At 39.2% G+C, this 24,637-nt stretch overlaps 1 protein-coding gene across 4 annotated transcripts; it reads left to right on the plus strand.

Annotated features, from left to right (window-relative positions):
* The first annotated feature begins 1,209 nt into the window (after positions 1-1,209).
* On the plus strand, positions 1,210-24,085 carry LOC138603063 (uncharacterized). 4 transcript variants are annotated; one of them, XM_069674720.1, is made up of 13 exons: positions 1,210-1,372; positions 8,366-8,432; positions 10,592-10,672; positions 11,340-11,390; positions 11,505-11,588; positions 11,706-11,832; positions 13,749-13,760; positions 13,952-13,990; positions 15,028-15,231; positions 17,111-17,140; positions 17,673-17,788; positions 19,327-19,385; positions 20,594-24,085. In XM_069674720.1, exons 2-12 carry the CDS (start codon positions 8,394-8,396, stop codon positions 19,372-19,374), a joined length of 831 nt encoding a protein of 276 aa, XP_069530821.1. In that variant the 5' UTR covers positions 1,210-1,372; positions 8,366-8,393; the 3' UTR covers positions 19,375-19,385; positions 20,594-24,085. The 4 variants fall into 4 exon arrangements, with proteins under 4 accessions (XP_069530821.1, XP_069530818.1, XP_069530822.1 ...); XM_069674717.1 differs by lacking the exons at positions 19,327-19,385; positions 20,594-24,085 and adding an exon at positions 18,271-18,981; XM_069674719.1 differs by lacking the exons at positions 1,210-1,372; positions 19,327-19,385; positions 20,594-24,085 and adding exons at positions 6,120-6,166; positions 18,271-18,981.
* The last annotated feature ends 552 nt before the right edge of the window (positions 24,086-24,637 follow it).

Below are 24,637 nucleotides of genomic sequence, written 5' to 3' on the forward strand. Positions count from 1 at the left end.
TAGGAGAACTTGAAAACAACTTTTGCCTTTGCCATTGCAGTAAAATAATACCTGTACATGATTGGGGGAATAAAAATTGCAGTGCTTTAAACTTATCCCATCCACTTATTTGTACTCTGTATTTTGTGAGTATATTAACTTATTGCCTATATGTTTCCTCGCGGAGTCTTAAGAAGATTGGTCCAGAATACAGCGATTTGCAAATGTTTTCAGCCAATATTCAATTGAATACAGCACAAAGATATTTAATGTTCAAACTGATAAACTTTATTGTTTCTTTTGGAAATATACACACATTTTGAATTTTGCTGCCTGCAACACGCTCCAAAGAAGTTGGGACTGGAGCAAGAAAAGACTGGGAAAGTTGTGGAATGCTCAAAAAACACCTGGAACATTCCACCGATAAGTAGGTTAATTGGTAAGAGTTGATAGTACCATGATTGGGTATTAAAACGAGCACTCCTGAAAGGCTCATTCATTCACAATCAACAATGGCTCGAGGTTCTCCACTTTGTGAAAGACTGCTTCAGTCTATGAGGGACTGGTAGGCAGATTTTTCTAGGCTTCTTCTTCAGATCTCAGTCTTTATGCTAAGCTAAGCTAACCACCTCCTGGTCCCAGCGTTACAGTTAGCACACAGACTCATGTCTGTACACTGAATTTATACAGTTGTACTCCAGGTAAAATATGTAGTTCAAGCAACAAACCCTAACTAAAATAGATATAATAAATAATAGCAATAATAATGTCATAATGTCAAAGAAACATGTCTAAAATTTCATCTTCGACATTTGGAAAAGTTAATTCAATTGGTTAAGTACTGTAGTGAGCTCCACCATCTGCCATGTGGTTTAATACGACTGTTATATTTTGCGAAAAACATTGACAGTAGATAAGTCAAGCTGCTGTAGTGCTGTGTGAAGTTTATAAGATGTATGCTACTTTTGAACAAGCATCTCCTTAGATGCTACATTTCAATCTGACAAAGCAGTGTATGTGGCTACTTGTTACTACTGCAGTTGAATGCAAGGCATTAATTTGGATTTTAGATTTTGGGTGTAGTACTATGCTTTATCCACTTCAACTCTTTGAAACTTCACAAGTCAGTGATAGAACAGATAAGATCCACCCAGGTGAAGATAAGAGTGGGCTTATTGGTCCGCCTTCTGTATAACAGTTTTAAGTCCTAAACTTTCCACCCGTGTGGGAGTGATGTTATTTTCATTCGCTTTCTGTGGCAGTTTATTGGAGCACAGTCCCTCTTCTGGAAACTACGGTGATTAGATCATACATAAAAAGGGAGCATTAAAGGTAGAAAGTGAAAGTAAATAGTCATTGGAGAATGCGAGGACAACGCTAACAGCACCGCACGGTAAGCCTCACATTACTTGTAGTTATTATCAGGGCTGTGTTTTAAATGCCAGACGTCCTTCTCCTGCGACAAATGTAACCTGTTGGACTATCATGACAGAAGAGAGGGGTCACACCGGAGTGAAGTCGCAAACTGAGTAATTCTTTTTGATTGACGTGGCTCGTGCAACTGTTGGCTTTCTGAGGTCTGTAGAGGAGCCGCGTAAGCGTGGGGTACACACAGTAATGGCCTTTAGATGACAGAAATGTTGGAGGTTATCGGTAAATGTACTCGGAGGGAGTGGGGACACCTCGTTTTACCTGTAGCCTTAACATGACTCAATCAGGCCCAGCCTTTCTCTCTGTGGGTCCTCTTTATTGCCTTTGCATGAACGTTTTAATTTTACTATACAAATGTAGGCTTATTTGTAGTGTTTGGAAAGAAAAGGGCTATGTATAGTTAAAATTCCCATTTTATCTATATCCACACAGTATTTGTGAATTTATTTCGGTAGTAGTATTTCGGGGCGCAGGCTATGGTAGATAATTACAACATTAGTTTCCCCCATTTTCTCTTTTTTGTAAATAAACATGGACAAAATCGAATTAATTAATTGAACCATATAAATATATCTGCAGCTGAATATGCATGAGAATGTGTTAAAACAACAATACATTTCAACATAAGTGTTAATATTCATGAAAAATAAAGGGACGTTTTTCTTAAGTAATTACTTCGCTAATTCTATAAGAACCTATAAATTGTGGAGTCGATTAATTGTTTAAGATTACTTTTTTTCCGAAGCAAAATGTATATTTAAAAAAAAGTATCAGGTTCCGGCTTCTTAAATATGAGAATTTGCGACTTTCCTGTGTTAATATCGTTATTACCAGCATATGCCCGGGGTTTGGACAACTGCTCAGACATTTGATGACGTCACCATGGGCTTAGGGAAATTAAGGTTCACATTCTTCACAGTTTTGTGAATTAATTAGGGCGTTAATAACGCGTTAACGCACATTCCCTTTAACGGCAGTAATTTTTTTGACACAGGATTAACACACGCGCGTTCTATTATTTTGACCCTCCGCCCGCCCCGTAGTATGAGAAATCTGGAAGCTATGCAGTCGCAATATTGTGGGTAGCATGCAGAAACAAACCTCCGTGAGCAGAAATGGATAAAGAAAGGCCTCTTTTAAATGGCAAGTTCAGCCTCAAAGCCCTGCTAGATGGTTCCCTGGACAAGACAGTAGTTATTTGTATTTACTGTCGATGTGAACTGAGTTACCACTAGCAGTGTTTCCGCTACATACATTTTGCCGGGCACCGGGGCTGCTTCAGATTTCTATGAAATTAAACGACTACGCTCCAAATGAACGGTCGTTCGCCTGCTCTGTTTGTTGAGGAAGAGCACTGAAACAGTGATAGGAGTCACAGGACATCAAGTCGCTCTCTGTCCGCACACAATCATATGCAGTTCTGTAACGCAATGTAAACATTCCTACTGTGTATCACCGTATGTCCCTATTGTAAATGCATTGATTGTCGCTGTTTATAAAGCTTATAAAAAGGTGCAGATCGTTTGATCGCTACGTCATTAGTAAAGTCCCTCGTGCATACGTGGCTCACGTGCTGTGAGAACTGAATTGCGAGAGAAAATGTTTAACTTTTGTGACTTAATTAAACAGACTGCTGATGAAGACAGTAACCAAAGCAGACAGAGCGACAGACAGAAAAAACGGGCGGGGCCAGCAGCTGTGCCGAGAGCAGGGGTGCAGGTGTGTTGGGGGGACTGATGCATAGCAAAGTGATCAGATTAAAGTAGTTTGTGACTTAAAACGTGAATTAAGGTGAAGAAGAGAGTACAATTAAAGTGTGGAAGTAAGAAATAAGCATATAGAAAGAGGGTAATCCAGACTGAGTAAATCTACATGTGATGTGCTTCTCACAGAAATCATTGATAGCCTATATGCAATGATTGCCATATTATGCTTTCAGCATAGTTTTTGAGCATGAGGTGCCTTTGAGGTTATTCTGTAGAATATTCTGGACAGTATTGTTTTGGAATGTTGCCGTAATAATAAACATACATTTGCATAAAGGAAGCATATTTGTCCATTCCAATGTTGATAAGAGTCTTAAAAAATGTGCGATTAATCTCGAGTTAACTATGGACAACCATGCGATTAATCGCGATTAAATATGTTAATCGATTGACAGCCCTAGAATTAAAATATTATTGATTTTATAATACCATTAGCAAGAATATGATCATCAAATTAATACAATCATAAGTTGCTGCCCTGTATTTTTTTTAACACCCTCATATAGGAAGGTATGGTTATTCTAATTTAAATTATCAAAAAAGTAAAAGTTAAACTAATATTAGAATAACATTGCTACACTTCGACCACAACATGATTTATAACCCACATTGAGGAGTGGTTTCTATGACTTATAGCTATGAATTCAGACTTCACTAGTGTTGCATCAAATCCCTTGATAAGGAACCGTCAGAGTCCATTCTCTCTGTACACAAAGCATCCTGCAGGTCACTCTGTGTAGAGCTGGGTGATAGAGCAAAAACTATGATGAGGATATTTTATTTATATTGATCAGTGCTAGTGTCCATTACAACATATTTGACAATTCTAACAGTTTAAGGAAATGACAGGTGTCTAAAGAAAAAAGGTTCATGAGCTAGACTTTAAAGTATGGTATATTATCATGCGCTTGAGTTGTCCATCATACATTTTTAAGGCTGTGAAGTTTTCGTTAGGTAAAGATAAAGAAAACAAGTAAAAATTGCGGATTAAGGAGTGTCATTTAAAAAATCGGTTTCCAGGAGCTCAGTTTGTTTCAGTTGTGTTCATTGTTTGCAACATTGTGGGAGTCAAATTATCTGCCGAGGTCAAATCCTCTTTTATGTGGCTCTTTTATGCGGCTGTGGTTCAGAGGTAGAGTTGGTCATGTCTTAATCGAGGGATGGCGGTTCGATCAATGTGACTGCTACATGTAGAAGTGTCCTTAAGCAAGACCCTGAGCCCCAAATTGCTGCTGAAGGCATAGCTTTCGATGTATGAATGTGCATAGATACTGATAGGTAATTGGCATAAAAACCTTTGCCATCAGTGTGTGAATGTGTGTGTGTAAGGGTGAAAGGGTTTGTAAAAGTGCTTTGAGTGGTCTAGAAAAGTACTATGCTGTACAAGTGCAGTCCATTTACCATTTATAAATTAAGTTTTTGTTTTGTGTTATCTCATTAGTGTTCAGCAGTGTTTTGTTAAATCAAGAGATGGGAGGTTCGACTCTTTTTACTAACTCCAGTTTGTATGAGTCACTAAAGAGGGTCGGGTTTTTCGAGTCAGTAACCCAGAGCTTGAATCCCCAACCTGCCCAAGCACCCATAGAGCACGCACACTAGAGACTTCCGTCACCCGATCAGGCTAACTTACAGCTGAGCACTCCGCTAATACTAATGGAGATTAAATTTAATCGGGCAGCTCTTCTAGACCTTCTGATTGTTTTTGGACCTAATTTATCTATTTCAGATAGTACAGCGGGTCATTTCGCGGGGTTTGTGATGCTCGTTTTCCCATGATTGTGTGCGGAAAAAGTGCTTTTTGTGCCCTGCCATGTTTGGAGAGCGGGTACTGAGTGACTGATTCGTGTAACTCGAGTCAGACCTTCAGCTCAGGGCAGGGAACGAGCTCTGGGCGCTGGACTGTGGGAGCGAGTACTGAGTTGAAACAAGCACCAAGGTTGTTGTTTTTCTCACAGTGTTCGGCTGATATGGTAGTCTTGCACAAATTTGCAGTTTGCAGTGGCTAGTAGCAGGTAGGAGGGGTGAATCAGTGAATGAGTTAGTGGAGATGAGGACCCGTGACTCCTGAGTCAGTAAAAGGACGCGCACATCGCTAGCTGAATCATTATGTTGATTTGCAGCCTGGAAGTGAATGTTTCTGGGATCTTTCTGCAGCCTGTGGGTAGGGAAACAAAGATTTATTGCTATTGATGAAAATATATACTACAGGTTTCTGATTTGAGCACCCAGAGCTGTCCACAGCACGACCTATTAACAACAATTAAACAAAAGATAGCCCATTTACAGCTGCTGTTGGCTGAAGGTCAACTTCACTGTGATGTCATATTCTCCTGGAAAAAAAAAACTTGCTTCTGGCCATTTTTCCAGTTGTATTCTCATGAACATAATATGTAGGGATTTTCTTTAATTTGGCGCAAAAATCCACTAGGATGAACTTATTAGATTTAAAGTGAAGAAGTCACTGCGAGCTCATGTCCTATTCTCACGTATGCAGTATCTCTGGTACGCCTGGAGACATTTTATTACTTTTTGTATTTTTTTAATGCGTCAGAGACAATGACTATATCTGCTGTAGATTACTAGAGAGTATACTTTTGCTAAAGCACTTACCTATACCTGTTTTTTCTGCTGCTGCATCTGACAATGACGTATTCTGTAGAGAAACACACACAGGAAGATACCTTCTCTAGTATTATGTCCCTCCTGTGAGTATCATATTAATGTTGTTTTGTATGTTTTTATTGTACACACTTCTACTTTGCTGGCAACCACATTAAAACTCTGTCTGCATTGTGTCAGTTCAATTTGTAGTGATGCGTGTGGCAGCTGAGGTGAGGCTTTCCTGTCTCATGCTGGAACAAGACGACACTGCACAGATACAGTAGCTTACAGTTCCCAGAAGTGTATCAAATCAGGGTGCAAAGTGATTCTATGTTCGTGGAAATGACCACAGTTCGCTGAGAGAAGTTGAGTTTCACTTTCTTTCTAAGGTTGGTTTGTTTACCCATTGTTTCCCTCGATTGTTCTCAATGTGTGCTACATTAAGAGGAAGGGCAGTGGGTTAGGGAGGTCTCTCGTTCTTTGTTCATTAGGCGACAACTTGTGTTATTGTTTGCACGCCAAATTCAGTGTTTGTTCTCTTAAAGAAATGATCACGTGTTCAATCCACAGCATCATGAAAGTAACTATAATGGTGTCGTCTCTCTCTCTCTCTGGATTCTGTAAAATGTTGTGCTTTTTTACTTATTTTAATGGGAGACTATTTCCCTATGATAATCAGATACATATGACTATTTATTTAAGACACTGGCTACATAAGAAAAGCTTCATATTAGAAGACAAAAGCAAGAGGAGCAGGGTGACGCATACAAACTCCACACAGACACTTAAGGTACCACAAACAGGCCTGCATTCTGTGAGCACAATGTTCCAGAGGGGTATTAGGGCACTAAAAGCTCTTTTAGATATGATGATGCCTGACCGTTAAGAGCTTTGTAGATAAGAGCTTGGAGAAGCCGTAGAGCTGAAAGCCAGGATGATGGTCTCTTTGACAGCTACAGCCTATTTTTAGAAAACATGGGCCCCGAATCTGGCCCCAGCTGCCGTCGTATACAAGACAAACCGGCGCCGCTATTCCAGCCTTTGCGGTAGTGATGGAAACTCACAGACCAACGCATTGTAAAACATCTCACGCTTCTAAGTCAGATAAACGTCGCGACTGGACCCAGTGGATGTGTGAGAATACAGACGCCAAGAAGCAGGCAGAGGGGAGAGTGACAGAGGCACAGTCGGAGAAAATAAGTGGGTTAAGGAAAAGTAGACATGGCGTGCTCTAACATGAAAAAAGTAGACCGCGAAAACAGAGCTTTTCGAGAACGGACAGACTCGTATTGTTATGTGACCGTGACGATTATGAAACGCGGATACTCTGATTTTTTTCTTTGTGAACTAAACTGCAGTCTGTAGCCTCTATTAACCGTGACGAACAAACACTTCACTGATAAACTTGATGCTCTCTCACTCTCTCTCTCGCCGGGGCCGTCATGTGTGGCCTACAGTGCGTTTAAATGGTAAATGGACCGTACTTATATCGCGCTTTTCTAGTCTTTGCGACCACTCAAAGCTGCTTTTACACTACATATCACATTCACCCATTCACACACTGATGGCAGAGGCTGCTACGTAAGTGCCCAACTGTCAATCAGATATCACATTCATACCCGTTGGCTATGCCACCGGGAGCAATTTGGGGTTCAGTGTCTTGCCCAAGGACACTTCGACATGTAGACTGACGGAGCTGGGGATCGAACCTCCGATCTTCCGATTGAAAGACGACCGACTCTGCCACTGAGCCACAGCCGCCCCAATGTTTAAATAGCCTATTATATTATTATTGATTACCTGTGGTTATGTGAACAGCTTGACATTTTTCAAACTCTACAGGCCTGTGGTGTGGTATTGAAAATGACATGCACCTTTATTGTTGACCAACTTACAATGATAAAAGTCAATAACTTTATCTGCAAAACATGAAGTAAAATTTGGCAAACATAAAGTGAGGAAGTCAAGCTCTCTCTCACTCTCTCGCTTTCTTTTGAATTCTGCCTTGGCAACATTAGCACTTTAAATCCTGCAAGAATGTAAAATACATACTTGAATACATGCTTGATTTTCATTTAGAAAAATAAAGACACTTCCATTTCCCTACCAATATTGAAGTATTATCATTATTGTTATATTATGATTGCTCGCTACAGTTCTATGTGAAAATAAATAATTTAATTGTACTTTCTTTATTTGTTTGGACGGACGTTGATGCAACTGCTATAGTACTTCAACATGGACGGCACTGAGTCATTATGCAAGTTAGACATTATGATGTTCCGGACCTTTGCTTGAGGGAAATGTCTTTAACTGGACCTCTTTCAGTTTTAATTGAATACCCTGTCTTTGGCATTTGAGGCCAAGCACAAAACCTTTTGCTTTGTCTGAGTTTAGTAGCAGAAAATTGCTGGTCATCCAGGTCTTTATTTTCTTATAGCATGCCTCGAGTTTAGTCAACTGGCATCATTGATAAGTATAATTAAGTATCATCAGTGTGTGTGTACTTTTTGTGACAGCAATAATGACACACTCATATATCTGTCTCTAATATGCCATTGTCTTTTGATGTGCTTCTTCTCTCCTAGTGTGAGTCTGGATGGTCACTGAGGCAGCATGACATCATGGAGATACATTGCCCACCTGTTTGTCTTCGTAAGTTACATTTATGCAGCATCCACTGACCTACAGTAATAAAGTAGTATGCACTAAATTAGTTTGAACAGGGTTGTATTCAGACCACTGCAGTGCTTTGTTTTAAACAGGGATGCCTGCAATCAAGATTTTGCGACCCCTAGCTTAGGAGCAGCCACAACAAAGGCACGATCCTCCCTATTTTTAACTCTTGATCTTGACTTCTAAGAGCAAGTGGTTGGTTGACCAAAGTGCTAACCCTTTAAAAAATCAACAAAATCTTAAAATCAGTCCTGAAACAGACAGGAAGCCAGTGACGAGAGGCCAGAAATGGCGTAATACTGTCATGCTTTTTGCTCCCAGTTAGCAGACGACTGATCTCCTCCCATGTACAGAGAGTTAGAGTCATTGTTGGAGGCTAGGATTATATTGTTAATTCATCTCATAGTTTATTTCCTGTTCCTAGAATGTGTACATTCATATAAAGTTTGAATTTTTGAACATTAGGAGTTAACTAATAATAACTAATCAGTATGTTTTTATTATACTTGACTTTATGTTTAATATTTCATGTTTAGGTGAAGAATAGCCTATTTCATTCATTTTTGATAAATACGTATTGTCGCTTTAAGAGAGCGCACCCTGGCGCATGTACTTCTGTGAAGCTGTTGAACTGTGGCATCGTGTGGAGGCCAGGCTAGCTGCAGTTTTTATACCGTGTCCTGTCCTGATATGTTTTGTAATTATGTTATCCAGCAAAGAAAATTCAGTGGAATATCCGACTTGTGACACCTGAAGGCATGGATTACTCTCTCAAAGTCATGTGGACAGGCTTTACCTTAGCTAAGAGTATTGACAGAAGAAGCTGAAAAGTTTGCCGTCCCTTCCAGAGGCTGATAGCTGATGGCTGCACCGATTTGAAATCATGCCATCGTATTGCTGCCCCAGTGTGTAAAGAAGAGTGACGTGTAAACAAACAGCGCTGGCGTCATTTCACCCTATGCTGAACTCCCCTTTTTTTAAAGTCTGGATTAGTTGATACATTAGGGGCCGGTTTCACAGACGAGGCATAATCCTAGTCCCAGACTAAAATGCCTTTTTGAGCTGTCTTAACTTCAAGCGACTTGCACCATGACTAACAAGGACTCGCATACAGAGATGCTTTTACATTGAAGCACAACCAGATGAGATGCATTCAAATATGGAATGTATTTATTATGGCTTTTTTAATTTATTTTTTTTATTTAAGTAGTGTGCACGGAAAATTAAATAGGCGACGAATACAAGGCTGTCTTAAGATATAGTTTGTGGTGATTAATATGCTTCATTAGAAGCAATAAACTCATTTGGTCCTTAATATGAAAGAAGAATAAAGATTGGCGAAGACAGTGGAATATATTTACCAAAAACAGAAACCAATTTACTTTCTTTGGAATATTTATCATGTGTTTTCAGGTCTTCATCTGAACTGTCCGAACGTCATCTGGTGTACAATTCACCAGTATTAAATCGCTCTCCTCCGATATCTGCATTCTCTTTTTTTTTTTTTACGCCAGTTTAAGGTTCTTCCACAGAGTCTATAAAGGCAGATACTGTAAAATGTATGTCACAAAAACAGAAATATGAGAAAAGTAAAATACTGAAAACATAAAATATATTTCTCAAGAAGTTAAACTTTTCTTGTTGTATTTTAATTTGTGTTGAATTTACTGCAAATTGCAGCCCAACCCCTCTTCTTCTCTTGCTCAGTGAAAGCAGTCTGACACAGTTTTGTTTTAATTTTTTCAGACTCACTAAAGTATTTTGAACAAATTCTCTTTGCCTCTGCCGTTGTTTTATCTCCAGGTTCACACCAGTCACTGTGTTTTTCAATTCCATTCCGTGTTTTTATGGGCACCATTAGACCAACAGCATATGTGCTCATTCTTAACCTAATGAGGCTTAACCCTGGTGTTCTCTCACCTTACTCCAGGACTACATAGTTACCGACTAACTAAGCTAAACTTAAGCCACGTCCATGAAAGCTACTTAAATTTCCTGTTTTAACTAGTACACATTAAGGCCTACTCCTGGCTTAATTAAAGCCTTGATTGTGAAACCAGCCCTAGAAGTCTTTATTATGTGTGTTTGACATGTGTTCTCAGACCTGTAATGCTGCTGTTACACTTTTGTTTTGCTAGGTGTTCCTGAGCATGATTTACTCATCAAAACAAAAAGTGATGCCTCTCTGCACGAAGGAGTATTTCACCAAGGAAAATTTGGTATATTTTCATCATTTATCTCATCCAGTCTCATTCAATCTTATTTTGTTGTCTGCTTTGCTGATGAAGTTTGGGCAAATTTCGGCTTACCCACATGTCTGTATTTGACTCACTCTGAGCCATCACATCTGTTAATATCCACGCCTCACCCATAGTTGGCCTGTTCGGTGTCTTACCAACTTACCACTAACTGCCGTCCTATTTCGTTGAATTTGTAGCCTTTCTCACACTGCTAGCGAGGCATGTTATTCTGATGCACTTCCAGTCCACCAGCCCCCCTCTCATACACATTTGATACAGGACGCCCTGTCCTTTGTGAAACAAGAACAGATTAAACACTCCCTTCCTGGCTCCAATGTGAAATAAATTTGGCTGCCCTTCTTAGAGCGTGTCAGGTCACTCCAGCTGGACGTTGTCCTTTTTGACTGAGCGACCTCTTGTACTGCTCAAACGTTCTGCACCTCTGATCACAGAGACACATTATGTCTAATATACAAAATTTAGTTTTAGTTTTCTCTTCTTGTGGTTTTTGTCTCAGTAGCCAAGTCAGTTTTTTTCTTTACTCTAATAACTTTACATTTAGACGTAACCAAGGACTGACATCACAATAGAGGCAATACAGTTTTTAATATCTTGTGTTTGTTTCTTTCTCTGTTCCGGTTTGAAGTCAATATATTTGAAAGACGTTGTCCAACTCGTGAGAACTGAGGATCCCAAGGTAAGTAAAACAGAGAGCAAAACGATCCGTCCAGATTGTGTTAATACAGGGAAATGCATTTTGAGGAGAAGTGACCGGGCTGATGTGTTTACCTGTGTGCTTCTCCCAATGAAGGATATCATGGAATGTACTCTAGAGAGAGCGTGCAGATCTGGAAAAGATGTGCTTCACTTATTGAATCATTGCTTTGGGAGAAAGGTGAGTGGTTTTTTTTTTCTTTTCACTGTTGTGAATAATAGTTGATTTCTCTCTTTCCCTACTTGTTCAACTAAACTATGATCTCTGACAATCCTGTTGTTTGCTTTTCCTCCACAGATTGAACAATGTACAGAGATTCCAGAGACTGAAAAGTGCAATGGCACTTATTCCCAGAACATCAGTGTCCATCACTTTATGTGCTTGGTGGCCAAAGCAAAGTCGCATCCAAATTTGGGTCATATAGGTACTGCTCTTACAATCTGTGGTGGTTGATAAGATAAGCAAAGTTGTCTCCTCTGGCTTTGTGTAAAGCAAGAAGCTACAACAGTAAAAAGCGATTGTCTGAAAATGTCTTCAAGATTGGCACAAATGTCCACTTGGGCTCAGTTATGGACTGATTAGATAATTGGAGTCAAAGGTCAAGGTAACCTGTAACCTTGTTGTCATAACTAACATAACAAAGAGTACGGTCTAGACCTGCTCTTTTTGTAAAGTGTCTCGAGATAACTTTGGTTATGATTTGGCGCTATACAAATACAATTTGATTGATTGATTGATTGATAACTCAAGAATTCATTGGCTAATTATGACACAATTTAACATAATTGTCCAATGCATTTTTACCCCAAAACTAAAAGATATAGCCACTGTAATGTCAGCCTTCTCCAAGCCAACGCTGTCGCCATGTAGGTTTTTTGGAGCCAGAGGTGACCATATTTGGTCTGTGAAGTCTATGAAGGTCATCTAGGTAATGGTAATTCTAAGCTTAATCCAAAAGGCAACTGGACATGGTTGAAGTTCTTGAAGACGAGTATTCAATCCCCTGATTACACATCTATTAGCGTACTGACCTATAGAGGCTTATATTTCCAGCTCCGTCCACCAGTCAGTTTAGAACTGAAGAAGCCTTTCGGATGAGAGGTGAAACGTCTTCAAAAACTTCAACCAAGTCCAGCTGCCTTTTGGATTAAGTTTAGGGTGCTTTCAAACCTAAAGTCCATTTGTTTGGTCCGAATCAAAGACCAAATTGTTACAATGTAGCATTTTGCCTAAAGTTTGGTATGTGCTCACACGGCAGTTTTTACCAGCAGACCAAAAGTTTTGACGTGCGAGGAAACTGCTCTCTGATAGGTCAGAATGTCCATGTGGGTAAACTCCCTCAGGTAAACAAAGAGGGAGAGCATACACCAGACTTTAATGTTTTGTTGTCGGAGGTTTTGTACTTTTAACTGACTTTGTTCCACTGTTTGATCAGTTCCATTCTCCTTTAGTTTTTGACTGAACAGTTTGAACACCTCTCTGTTCTTGTGCGTTTCGACAAGCATTTGTGAAATTGTTTGGTCTGCCCACACGTCTGTCCTCTACTCATCTTGCTGCCTGGCTGCGTGTCTGTCTCTGCCAGTGTCAGCACCCGTTACCAACCCACAATGCTCAGTGTTTTGGTTTCCTACATTAGGTCCTACTTTAAGTCTGTTCATGTTCACACCTGAATCAAACCAGACTATGGTTTGTTTTTAAGCGGACCGAGACCCGTCTTTTCTAGCGGACCATGGTCAGGTGGTTTGGTTCGCACCAGAGTTCGATTGCATGTTCACACCTGTCCAAACAAACCGGACTTTCCAAGTAAATTCCAAAAGTCCTGACCAAAGCTGTGGGGTGTGAAAGCACTCTTAGTATTTGGAAAGAGGGTGGCGCCGGAGAGCAGCCAGGGGTTGGCAAACGCCATACATTCAATGTCTGTAGCTAAACTGGCCACTGAGCTAGTTAACCAACAAGCAACCACAGACTGAGATTCTATTTGTGGTTGCTGATCTTAAAAAGGAACCAACAAAACAAACACAGACATATAGTTAGAACAGTGACACCTGAGGTGACACCGAGCAGACAGCTAGAATCAACCACCGGCCACCCCTAGTTTTGCAGCACTTTAAGCCTCGATATAATTTATAATTATATACTAAACTTTCTTATATTTCAGAAACAAATGTCAGATTCTCATGGCATTCATTGAATTAATATCAGGTGAAACAAAACACTATATCTTAAAACATGAAATATTGAAGAGTAGCAGAGGCATTTTGGGGATAAAACACTTAGATGTTAAATTAATGTCCAATTCTGACTCTAATTATTGTCTTTTCTTTCCTTCTTCCGTCACAGTCTGCGAATATGGTGAGTATTCGTGCTCTATTATCAGTGTTGGTGTTGGTGGTGTGTGAGTGTGATTGTATTTGTTTGTAAGACACACATATAATATTTCTAGAAAAAAAATATTAATTTGTAATCTAACCATATGTGTTGAGTTATTTTAGAACACATGGCCTTTAAAATTCCTGACCTGATTTTGATCAACTCTGTTTCAGAAACTGTTTACCAGCTCCATCAGGAAATAACACTTGCTTGTAAGTCACACCTTTTATTTATTTATTTATTTTAAGTGAATGTTGATGCTCTGCATTTCAAATCGCAGAACTCTCCTTTTTTTGCTGAACTGCATCTCCCTGAATGTTACATTGAGATACACTCAGAGAACCATGGTTACACATGTAACCTTTGTTTGTTATAGTTTCCCCATGCATTTTAACCTCATTATTCTTGCCTGTGTGTGTTTTGATATTTTACTAATTACTTATCTGCTTTCTTTTTCCTGTAGTGGAAGCAAATTGCATATTTATGTTTCACTAACAACTGTGTTTTGATGACACTTTGACAACTTTAATTATTGCATTAAGGCAAAAGGAAACATGGTTTTAAAGCTCCTGTGAGGAGTTTTTCACTGGTTATGAAACAGTCTGAAAATAATTCTGATTACTCTTTATGACCTACAAAAGCAAACCAGACCATCAGCGACAAGATTGATTACTTCTAAATAGTTATTTTTAATGCCTGAAACAGCTGGCGGGGGGTAGGTGTCATATGAAGCGGTTAACTGCACGCTGCCTTTGTTTACATTTTCCAGGGCAAACATTTAAAGTGAGTGATACATATGACTGTAAAAGAAAGCAGGATGAGATTTTTTGTTAAAAACCACCACTTAAGCATGCACAAGAAAAAATCAGCAAAGGGATAAGAAGTACAGCTTTGTCCACAGGGGGCGCCAAAATCAACACAAACTGGAATTTCCTCACAGGAGCTGTAAAATCATTCTATGTGAAATAGAGCAGGATGATTTCATTTAAAATTAGCATATAATTTAAAGTAATTGTTCTTTGACACAAAACGTACATATGGCACACACATTTCACACTATATTTGGGACTGTCCACCTACAAAACAAAACAAATACAAACACATTTTTTGAGTTTTCTGTTGTGTTAAATGCTTCTTGTACGACTGCATCTACTTAATTCCATCAGTATTGCTGCTTCTTCTTCTTTGCTAACATACTGAAATTTATACTGACCCAATGACTTGAATGACTGCCTGATTACAATCTTAGATCGGACAACATTGCCACCAACAACAACAGCAACAACAACACTGCCAACAACAACAACACTGCCAACAACAACAACACTGCCACCAACAACAACACTGCCAGAAAGAACAACAGCAAAACCAGTTTTGCCAACAGTAACGAAAGAAGTATTGCAACTGACAGCAACAAACCGTCCATCAGCGAGCCCCCAAAGTGTTACCAATGGTAAGATATTTCTACTTTTAAAAGTAGAACATCGTTATAACACCATGGCCATAGAATATACAGAAGCCTAGGGAAGTGGCTGTGTGGCACTGTGGGAAAGCCAGCAAACCAACCAGTCCTCATTCTTGGAAGTCTTTCCTCTCGTAAAACACAAACAAAAAAAAAACATTGACACGAAACATAAATCTTATCTTTGTGTTGCGTGTCAAAGTGTGTTTAGGAGCAGAAGTGCGCTCGCCCGGCTGAAAGTATCTCATTGTACACACAAAAACAATTTTGTTAAACTGCACGCAGGTCTAATTTATAGACTGACAACACTGACATAAGCACTCGGATAGTATTTTGGTTGTCATAACGTTAGCGAGCATGCTAAGGTTAGCTAACTAGCTCTAACATACCTACACTGCAAGGATCTGGAAATGTGCTTCGTAACCAAACGGCAAATTACTCAATTACCTGCCAGATCAGCCCCGGGGGTCTGCGCAAGTTAGCTGGTGTTATCTACTCGACTGTGTTTTGCTACGTTGCCTAACTGGCAAATCTTCTGCGATAGCAGACAAGCTAACAGTAGCTTGTTGCCAGCTTACAGCTGGCTGGCTAACCTTAGCCTAGGCAGGTAATGCAATGATATTGGCTAATAGAAAACAATCGGTAGTTATACATATTTGCTTTTTTCTGCTACATAATTTACAAAATCAACACCATTTGTTATGTTAGCTGGCGAAGTTATGTGTCAAGCTAGATAAGTGACATACACACTCAGATAGTATTTTGGTCGTCATAATGTTAGCGAGCATGCTAAGGTTAGCCAACTAGCTCTAACATAAATACACTGGATTACTCGGGCATTGTGCTCCGTAACCAAACGGCATTAGCGAACATTAGCCAGACAGGGCAGGGCGACTGTAGAGAGCTGGGATGAAGCACTTGTGCTGTGAGAGAAAAAACGCTGCACCCGGTAAGAGAAGCAATCGAAGGTCTCCATGATTTGCATGCCCTGCCGATGTTGACTCTAGTTTTCCCCCTTGTTTGTGTTGGTGCTGTTGTGGGTGCTGTCGTTTGTTGGCATCCATCTCCATTTCACAGCTTGCGTTGTCTCGTGTTGCACACTGTTGACTGTAGTGGCGTAGAACGCACAGATACGTCACATCCTCTTGTTTTCGCGGAAAAAAACGGCCCGAGTGCTTTACACAAAAATCAGCCCACAGGCTGTTAGGGCCAATGGAGGAAGTTGGGGAAGGTCTCAATTTATCAGTTCCTCTACTATCCCTTCACACATTGGCAATAAAAAATTATATTTGATTGATGAATATATGTGAAATGTTACATATAGCCCCTTTAATTTAATTGCTGTGTTTAATATGGGTTGTTTTATCAAGAGAAAGTGATTTCACACTGATTTTTGCCGTCTTTATGATGTGTGCTTTCTAACAAGATAATCACAAAACCATTCACATTTGCACTCTGTGAGCATGACCTGCCAGCACACATGGTGTTTCTGTGATGTGTAACCATGGACTGTATAGTCATTGCGTGTAACCACTGATAACCTGCAGCCGCATGGCCGCTGCATGCAGCAATTTATATATTTTTGGTCAGAACGCCAAACTATCACTAAACATGATTGCTGGCTTTTCAAAATAATATTTCAAAATGTTGTTTAACTAGTTTCTGATAGATCTGCGAGGGGCAGTTTGTACTTATAGCGTTTTTCTAGTCTTCCGTCCACTCAAAGCACTTTTACACTGCATGTCTCATTCATCAACTGATGGCAAAGGCCTAGATCTATTTTATTCATTATTTACATTTTAAGTAATACTGCAGTAATCTCAGGCAATATATACATTATAACAACTATATCATTTCTTTATTTTGCCAGGCGTAGGGGCAAGCATTGGGGATAAAACAGGTAAGTGTTTCCCAATTAACTGATATTTGTATTTTGGGTTCATATGTCAAAGAGGCAGAGAGTTTACTTTGTGTCTTCAAACTGCATGAATTATTATATTTGCTTATTAAATGATTTATTATTTTTTTTACTCACCAACAGTCCAAAAGTGAAAGATTCCCCCCAGTTAATAAATTACTTAATTACAATTATTCAGTTATTAACTGTTGATTGACCTGTTGTTTTTTATGTTTTATTCACGATGAATGATCACATCAAAACATGTACAAGAGTTCAAATGTGAACAATATGTTGTTTGTTGTTAGATCTGCTTTACTAGTTAGGGTATAACTTAGTTCTACTGCCTTCCTTTGATTCCACTAGCGTATATCACTTTGCATGTAAAGTATATTTGCATTTTTTATTCACTTGGCAGCGGGCTCCTCTGAGAGCTGCTACTGATTTTATTGTTAACTCTTTTCTAATCTATGATTTATTTCTGCAGTGTAGTAAAAATGACATTAATTCAAGTTATCTCCGTTCTCTTCTCAAGCAAACAACCCGTTCTTCATATTGTCTCTGATCTTCAATGTGGTCTTTCTGGCTGTTATCGCCTGCATGATATACAAGCTCCGCCAGATTAGGACGGATGAAAGACCACGGCTGAATGTGAGCAAAACCTTCTTTGTTGTTTGGTTGTATTGGTGCACATAGTCGATGACTGGTTTAACCGACTTGCTTAAGTTGTGTAGGCAGGTATAGATTATAGTAAAATCTAAATTATACCAGCCTGGTAAGTAAAACAGAACTAGATTATAGTAAATCAATAATCGATTTTCTTGGTCGACTTTTCTGGGCTTGAATCTGCTGTTTTTGCTGGCATCGTGTGTCAGTTTCAACCCTCTAAAAGTCAGTAACTGAAGTTAATTCTATTAGCTAGTTTGTAACCAGGAAGGGTAACAACAATTCTTAGCAATGTTACCTGAACTGGTGTGATGCACCGAGAGTCGTTTAGTAATCGAATCATTGCCCTGAAAATCATAATTGCATTAAATCGTGAGGTCACTGGTGATTCCCAACCTTAAAATAAGTATGGAAGTCAAGTGGAAGTAACACTTTAATTGTTATATTCTCTTGAATGTCTTTTTCAGAGTGTAACATACATATCAGATCCGGCCCCAGCAGGAGGTCATCTAAAGACAGAGATGGAGGTTATGCTGCAGCTAATGCTTTCTTTTGTTCCATCCCTTTTATGGTTTAATTCAATGACTATCTATAAATATGGACGACAAAAGCTGCGCAGTAGAGATCGTAGCCACTTCCACTAACCAGAACACATTTAAATTACTGGTGTATTTAACAGCTTCTTGTGTTGGTCTGAAGCAGACATTCACAGACATGGAAACTTCAATGACTGTAGTGATTGTTTTAGTTACGTGTCCTCTCGCCGTTCCTAATCGGGAACAGATCGGCTGCAGGAGCCGTATTTGTCAACAGAGCTGTCAAATAACTAAATAAACTTAGCAGAAAAATGAACACATAGACGTAAATCAGCATGATAATAACTAACTATAAGGACAGAAACCATGTTTGAGAAACATTTATTTGGTGTATTTTGATTTTATAGTTTGACTCATGTCCCATCTGTTAACATGGAGGAGGCGGGCTTTATGACCTATACTGCAGCCAGTCAGCAGGGGGCGCTCCAAATGTTTAGCTTCACTTTTAGGGAGCTGTCATGTCGTCCATCTTTTTATACAGTCTATGGTTTAATCACTTCCGGTAAGTGGCACCTGGGTGTTGTTTCACCTTTTTTTTTACTTGTTTAGTTGGGTGGTGGGCGACCTCAGACAAGGAGGGCGTGTTGGACATTTGCTGTTGACAGTCACGTTTAGCTTTTTTGTTTTAGTAGCTTTTGTCAGTTTTTTTTGTTAAATAAACACATCTGGAAATTGGATTGTTTTCTTGTGGAGTGAAGAGCCAATTTAGTCTCTTAGCGGCATTCTACATTCAAAGTTGCTCTACATTTATTAGGAATTCGGGACTTCCCTCTTGGCCTCCTGTGTTGTGGTTGTTATTCTCACTTTCGCTCAGTCATGACTTTTTTTTTATGAATGATTTACTGAGCTGCTTTATTAACTGATGATCATTTTATTAAACCTGAGCCCATCTGTTAAAACCTCATCTCTCTTTCATTTCTCTTTAAGGGAAACTCACTGCTATCATATGCAAATGTGACTCCTAGAGAGACCTAACATTCATGAAGGTAAATATGAGTTTATAATGTGTAACACTGTATAATGACTTTTAAACACAAGGCCAGCAGAAAACTACAGATCCCACGAGCTGTAATATAAAAGAGGTTCAACATCAGTTTTACATTTTTGGTTAGAACTAAATGTCTTTGCAAAAGATGGATGGATGCCACTGAAACTCTTTGGTATGGGTTAATTTATTTTGCAATATTTTTATACAGTATGCTAGAACCACTGTGCTGTGATTGGCCAGGAAAGCTAATAGGTCAAACACATGGGTAGTTTTCCGTAATCAGCAGCAACGTGTATATTAACAGCATAGATATTATAAAGTGTGTTTGCACAACACAACATCAGGGCTGGTTGTAGCCTGTCAAATAAGGGCGGGCTGCTACAAAGTTTAGGTGGGTAACTTGGATGCTCTCTCTCTCTCTGTCTGCTTCAGTGACTGTTGTTTTAACATTTAAGAGGTTATACCTTGTTTTTACCCTTTGTCATGGCGCTGAAAATACATTTAATAAAAGATGCATCGAGATGCATTTCTCTCCCCCGGTGCCGAGAGAGAGGAAGGAAGAAAGAAAGAGGGGGAGCGTCATTTAATCATAAAGCCTGATGTTAATCTGTAGGTCACAACTCTTAGGTGTATCACTGAAGTTAATGAACACCATCTCTCTGATAACAGTGACAGGCAGAGTGACAGCTGTCTCATATAAACAGTCTCATATTCAATGCAGGCTGAAGGGGCATCAATTGATCTGTGTATTATATTTGATAAAAGGTAAATGGACTGTACTTATATAGCCCTTTTCGTTTGTGTAAAAACATTAAGTCAACTTGACTTTTACACCAGACACAAACAGCTGTCTCCTTTTCTCCTGGCTGAAAGAACTTACTGCACTGCGGGCAAACTTTGGGGCGAGTACCAGCCAATCACAGAACAGCAGGGTGGTATTCGACAAACAGCTTGTACTAATCAGCAGATGCTAGCACACTTTTTCACACATGAATTCTGACAATTTCCAGACAGTTACTGGACATTTAGGTCCTGACAAACACACCTCACACAGCAGGAGTGTGTACATGTCAGTGCATCCTCACCACTGAGTCATTTTCAGGAGTGGAGTGCATTTGTTAAAGGGGCTTAAGGTGATGAGAGGGTTACATGCAGCATGTTCACATTGTCACTTAACACTTTCTCTCTCTTTTTGTCTTACAACAGCCAGAGTGTCCCTCTACTGTCACACATTCTGCTGATCTGAACTGCCATGATGACTGATAACAGTGACTGTTCTGTGGTAAATGAACCACTGAAACAAGGACCTGACTCCACTTATTGCTTCTCTACATTGTTGATGCCACTCTGCTGTGAGATGTGACAAGGAGGCAAGAGGATCTGCATTTTTCAGTGACTGAGAAACTGAATGTGTTTGTAAATACTCCTCGGCCCACATACTGGAGGATAAACCGAAAGGGAACATGCTGAAGCATGCCTGTGCACTCAGTGTACTTCGACAACAGCGCTAAGTCGAGGGAAATTAAGTGCAATTTCTGTAACTCACCAACTGACAAGTTAGTTTCTCTCCCATGGTTCCAAGAAGAGACACACCAGGATAGTAACAGTATGTAAAGTATTTATAGAATGTTTTGACTAGTGGCTGTTTTATCATGGACAAAGGTAAGGGTAAATTCCCTGAATTAAATATTTGATGTACAAACTCAAATTGGTGATATAATCCGAAGAAAGACCTTATCAGACTGTTTGGATTAGGATTCAAGTATTTAAAATGACTGAGTGTGTGTGAGTGTGAATGACAGAGCTTTAACAAGTATGTGTAGTGGGACTCCGTCCACTAAGCTTCCTGTTCAATCTCGTCCAACTGGCCAAATTAGTTCTAAAAAGAAGGCATGCAAAACACTGCAAATCTGAAAGAATAAAATTCTCATAAATCCTGTAATTTTATAATTATCTGTTAGTTTTCACCTTCAACCTTCCATCAGTTTTCTCCTCAGTGAGCCATTTGCAGCTTTTTTAATGGAGGCCAGAGAAACGAGCACTGTAAAACAACAGGCTTCCTTCCTGTTAGATAAAGTTCTCTGGGTATTATACCCTGAAAAGCACTGGTTTATATGGGTAGCTCAGCTTTTCTTTTTCATTGCATGCATTCCTGCAGTCTTGTTCTAAATAAACCAAATTTGCGCTCAAATGCATCTTTGGTGAAGCTCCCTAGAAACAAAAAATGTTTTCATTTCGAGTTTTAGAGAGTTGGCTAGCACATCGTACCGCATGGTGTTGCATTGTGTTGCATCGTAATGCAACGTAGGTTATGGCATTGTAATGCATTGTATTGCATTTTATTGCATCGTAACGCAACGTATGTTATCGCATCGTATTGCATCATATAGCATCGTAATGCATGGCATCGTAATGCAACGTATGTTATCGTATTGCATCATATCACATCCTATCACATCGTATTGCATCGTAGTGCAACGTGTTATCGCATCGTATCGCAGCGTATTTTATCACATCACATCGTAATGCATCGTATTGCATAGTAGCGCAGGGACGTCGCCAGAAATTCTGGGCCCCTAGAAAAGATATCTCATTGGGCCCCATCACCACAGCCCAAGCCAACCCTACACAGTTGTTATAACCACACCTCCATTACCCAATGACCCATTAAAAGCAATAAATATTTTTATTTGAAGTCAAGAACAACCAGGGGGCCTTATTTGGCCTTATTTGTTAAAAACTACAGTTTACTTTGAGTCAAATTCAGCCACACTTGATGATATGTCCCTAAAATTGGAATTATTCCCCTTCTTAGTTTACTTCTTTTACACTCCGAAAATAATGGAAAATAATCTTATTTGAAATTAAATACACTGTGTTTGTAGGGCATTAGCGATTCATATGAATCTAGAGATTGTAATGAATCCGTTGATATAAATACGCAAGCGTCAGAGTTGATTGACTTCACCGTGAGGTAGTATTTATAAATATGTCATATGACATTATACCGAGTAATTTATGAATATCTTTTACATAAACGCAAAAGACTTTAACATAAAACGCAAATATAATCCAAGCTAGACTCCTGCTGGCTGACTGCCATGAATCTAAATAGCTGGTGTTAGCTGTTTTCCCTCAGCTTTCTTTCCTTCTCCTTTCTTTCTTTACTTTTTTGAAACCCCAACTTTGCTTTCTTTGGGGGAGACATGGTGCTGCAGACTGCAACGTCACTCACTGAGCTCTCTCGACTGACTGCTGATAGATCAATCCAGCCGACTGGCGCAGGGCGGAATGAACCGTATGCGCATTTAGCAGGCCTCTGAGAATTCATTTTTTCATGAAAGGAATTCCGAATGTTTGTTTATTTATTCAGACAATCTAAGTAAATGAACGACAGGGAAAAAATGCAAATACATTTTTTTTTTTTATTATTTGAGGATCATTAAGGGCCCCCCTCCCCACTGGGGCCCTGGTTAGTCAGTCCCACTTTTCACCCCACTACGATGCCCTTGTAGTATCATATCGTAATGCACTGAGCTATCTCTATTACAAAAATGTGATCCTAACAGAGCCTATTCCGCAACTGTATAAATAAGCTGTAAAAACATGCTTTCATTAATGTGAAAACATATTCAAAACATTTTTTTGGAAAGGTTCTCCACCAGACGAGCTTTGTTAATAGAAGTTTAAGAGTATTTGTTTCATCTTCTGCATAATGGATCCGCTAAAAAATATCTAATACAAAATAACGTACATAATTGCCTTTTCCGCCTTCCAGATGCATTTATGTCTCAATATGACAATTCATAATAGTATTTAATAAATGTAGAGTAACAGAATAGTATTTTGTGCTTCACGTCATCTCGCCCTCCTAATATATGAGAAAACGTTGAACTTAAAATCCTTGCCCCAATGGTCTCCACTCTTGTTTAACCACTTAGCAAGTGTGATGCTTTGCCTATATATTTTTAGAGTCAGTCGTCTCTCAATCAGAAGGTTGGGGGTCCGATCCCTGACTGCTACAGTCACATGTCAAAGTGTCCTTGGGCAGGGCAGTGACAAATTGCTCCCGGTGACATAGCCATCAGATATGAATGGGCATAGATCTGATTGGAGATTGGCACGTAGGCCTTTGCCATCAGTGTATGAATGTGACGTAGTGTAAAAGCAGCTTTGACAGGACACAAGACTAGAAAAGCGCTATATAAGTCTAGTGCTTTTACCATTTAACAGACGTAAAAGGGAGTGTCACTGTGTTTGTATTATACACCCATCTTGGATTAATGTACGTGTATATACGGCTTCGCACTGAATAATACTGTATTGACTGAATTATGAAAAGCCCTGCCCTGGAGGCACCAATAATGTCATTTGTTGTAATAAATCTCAAGTAAGTAAGGTCACATATTAATGAAAAATTGATAAAATACTACAACTACTGTAAAAAAGAAAAATCTTTTTCAGTTAGCTTAAGTTTTAAGTGTTTTGTTTTTGTTGTAGTTCTCTTTGGGTGACAAGATTGTTGTGTATTTATCTTCTAGACAGCAAGTTTTAGAAAAAAAAAATGGATTGTTCTCCATCAAGTTGTGAATTGTAACCAGAATATCTAAGCTATACCTGGTCTCTGTTTCTCTGTGATATTTAAAAAAGGTGAAGAAATGTATTTCCACTGACAGTATAAAATACTATGCAGATTTATTTTCTGAGGGTAGTTTCTTTTTAAACTATATGCGTGGCGTACACTTTGGTTCAGAGAAAATTGAGACACTGTGTCTTTTTTGATACAACCAGTGGAGTCAGAATTTAGATTCTACACACAGTAGCTTTAAAATGTAACACAATAACACAATCCATTACTTAACTAATGAAGACATTTTATATTCTTATGTTTGATGGTCATTTCCCCCCAAAATTACAAACCGTAAGACAACAGTGTAACATACATATTTTTAAATCTTTCCAGCTCAGACATTCTCTTTCTTGTGCAAGGAGGCTTATCAGATCTATGCCTATATACACTGCTCAAAAAAAATTAAGGGAACACTTAATCGTCACATTATGACACCAAATCAGTTAAACTTCAGGGATATCAATCTGTCCATTTAGGAAGCACAAGTGATTGTGAATCAAATTCACCTGCTATGGTGCAAATTAAAGAGACAACAGGTGCAATGGAGAGGCAAAAGCAAATCAACCCCCAAAAGGGAATGGTTTTGCATGTGGTGGCCACAGACAGATGCCCCCTCCTGA

The sequence above is a fragment of the Semicossyphus pulcher genome, unplaced genomic scaffold (genome assembly GCF_022749685.1).
Source record: "Semicossyphus pulcher isolate SPU_LCO1_2020_fin unplaced genomic scaffold, fSemPul1.0.p SCAF_23, whole genome shotgun sequence".
In the NCBI taxonomy this organism is placed as follows: Eukaryota; Metazoa; Chordata; class Actinopteri; order Labriformes; family Labridae; genus Semicossyphus; species Semicossyphus pulcher.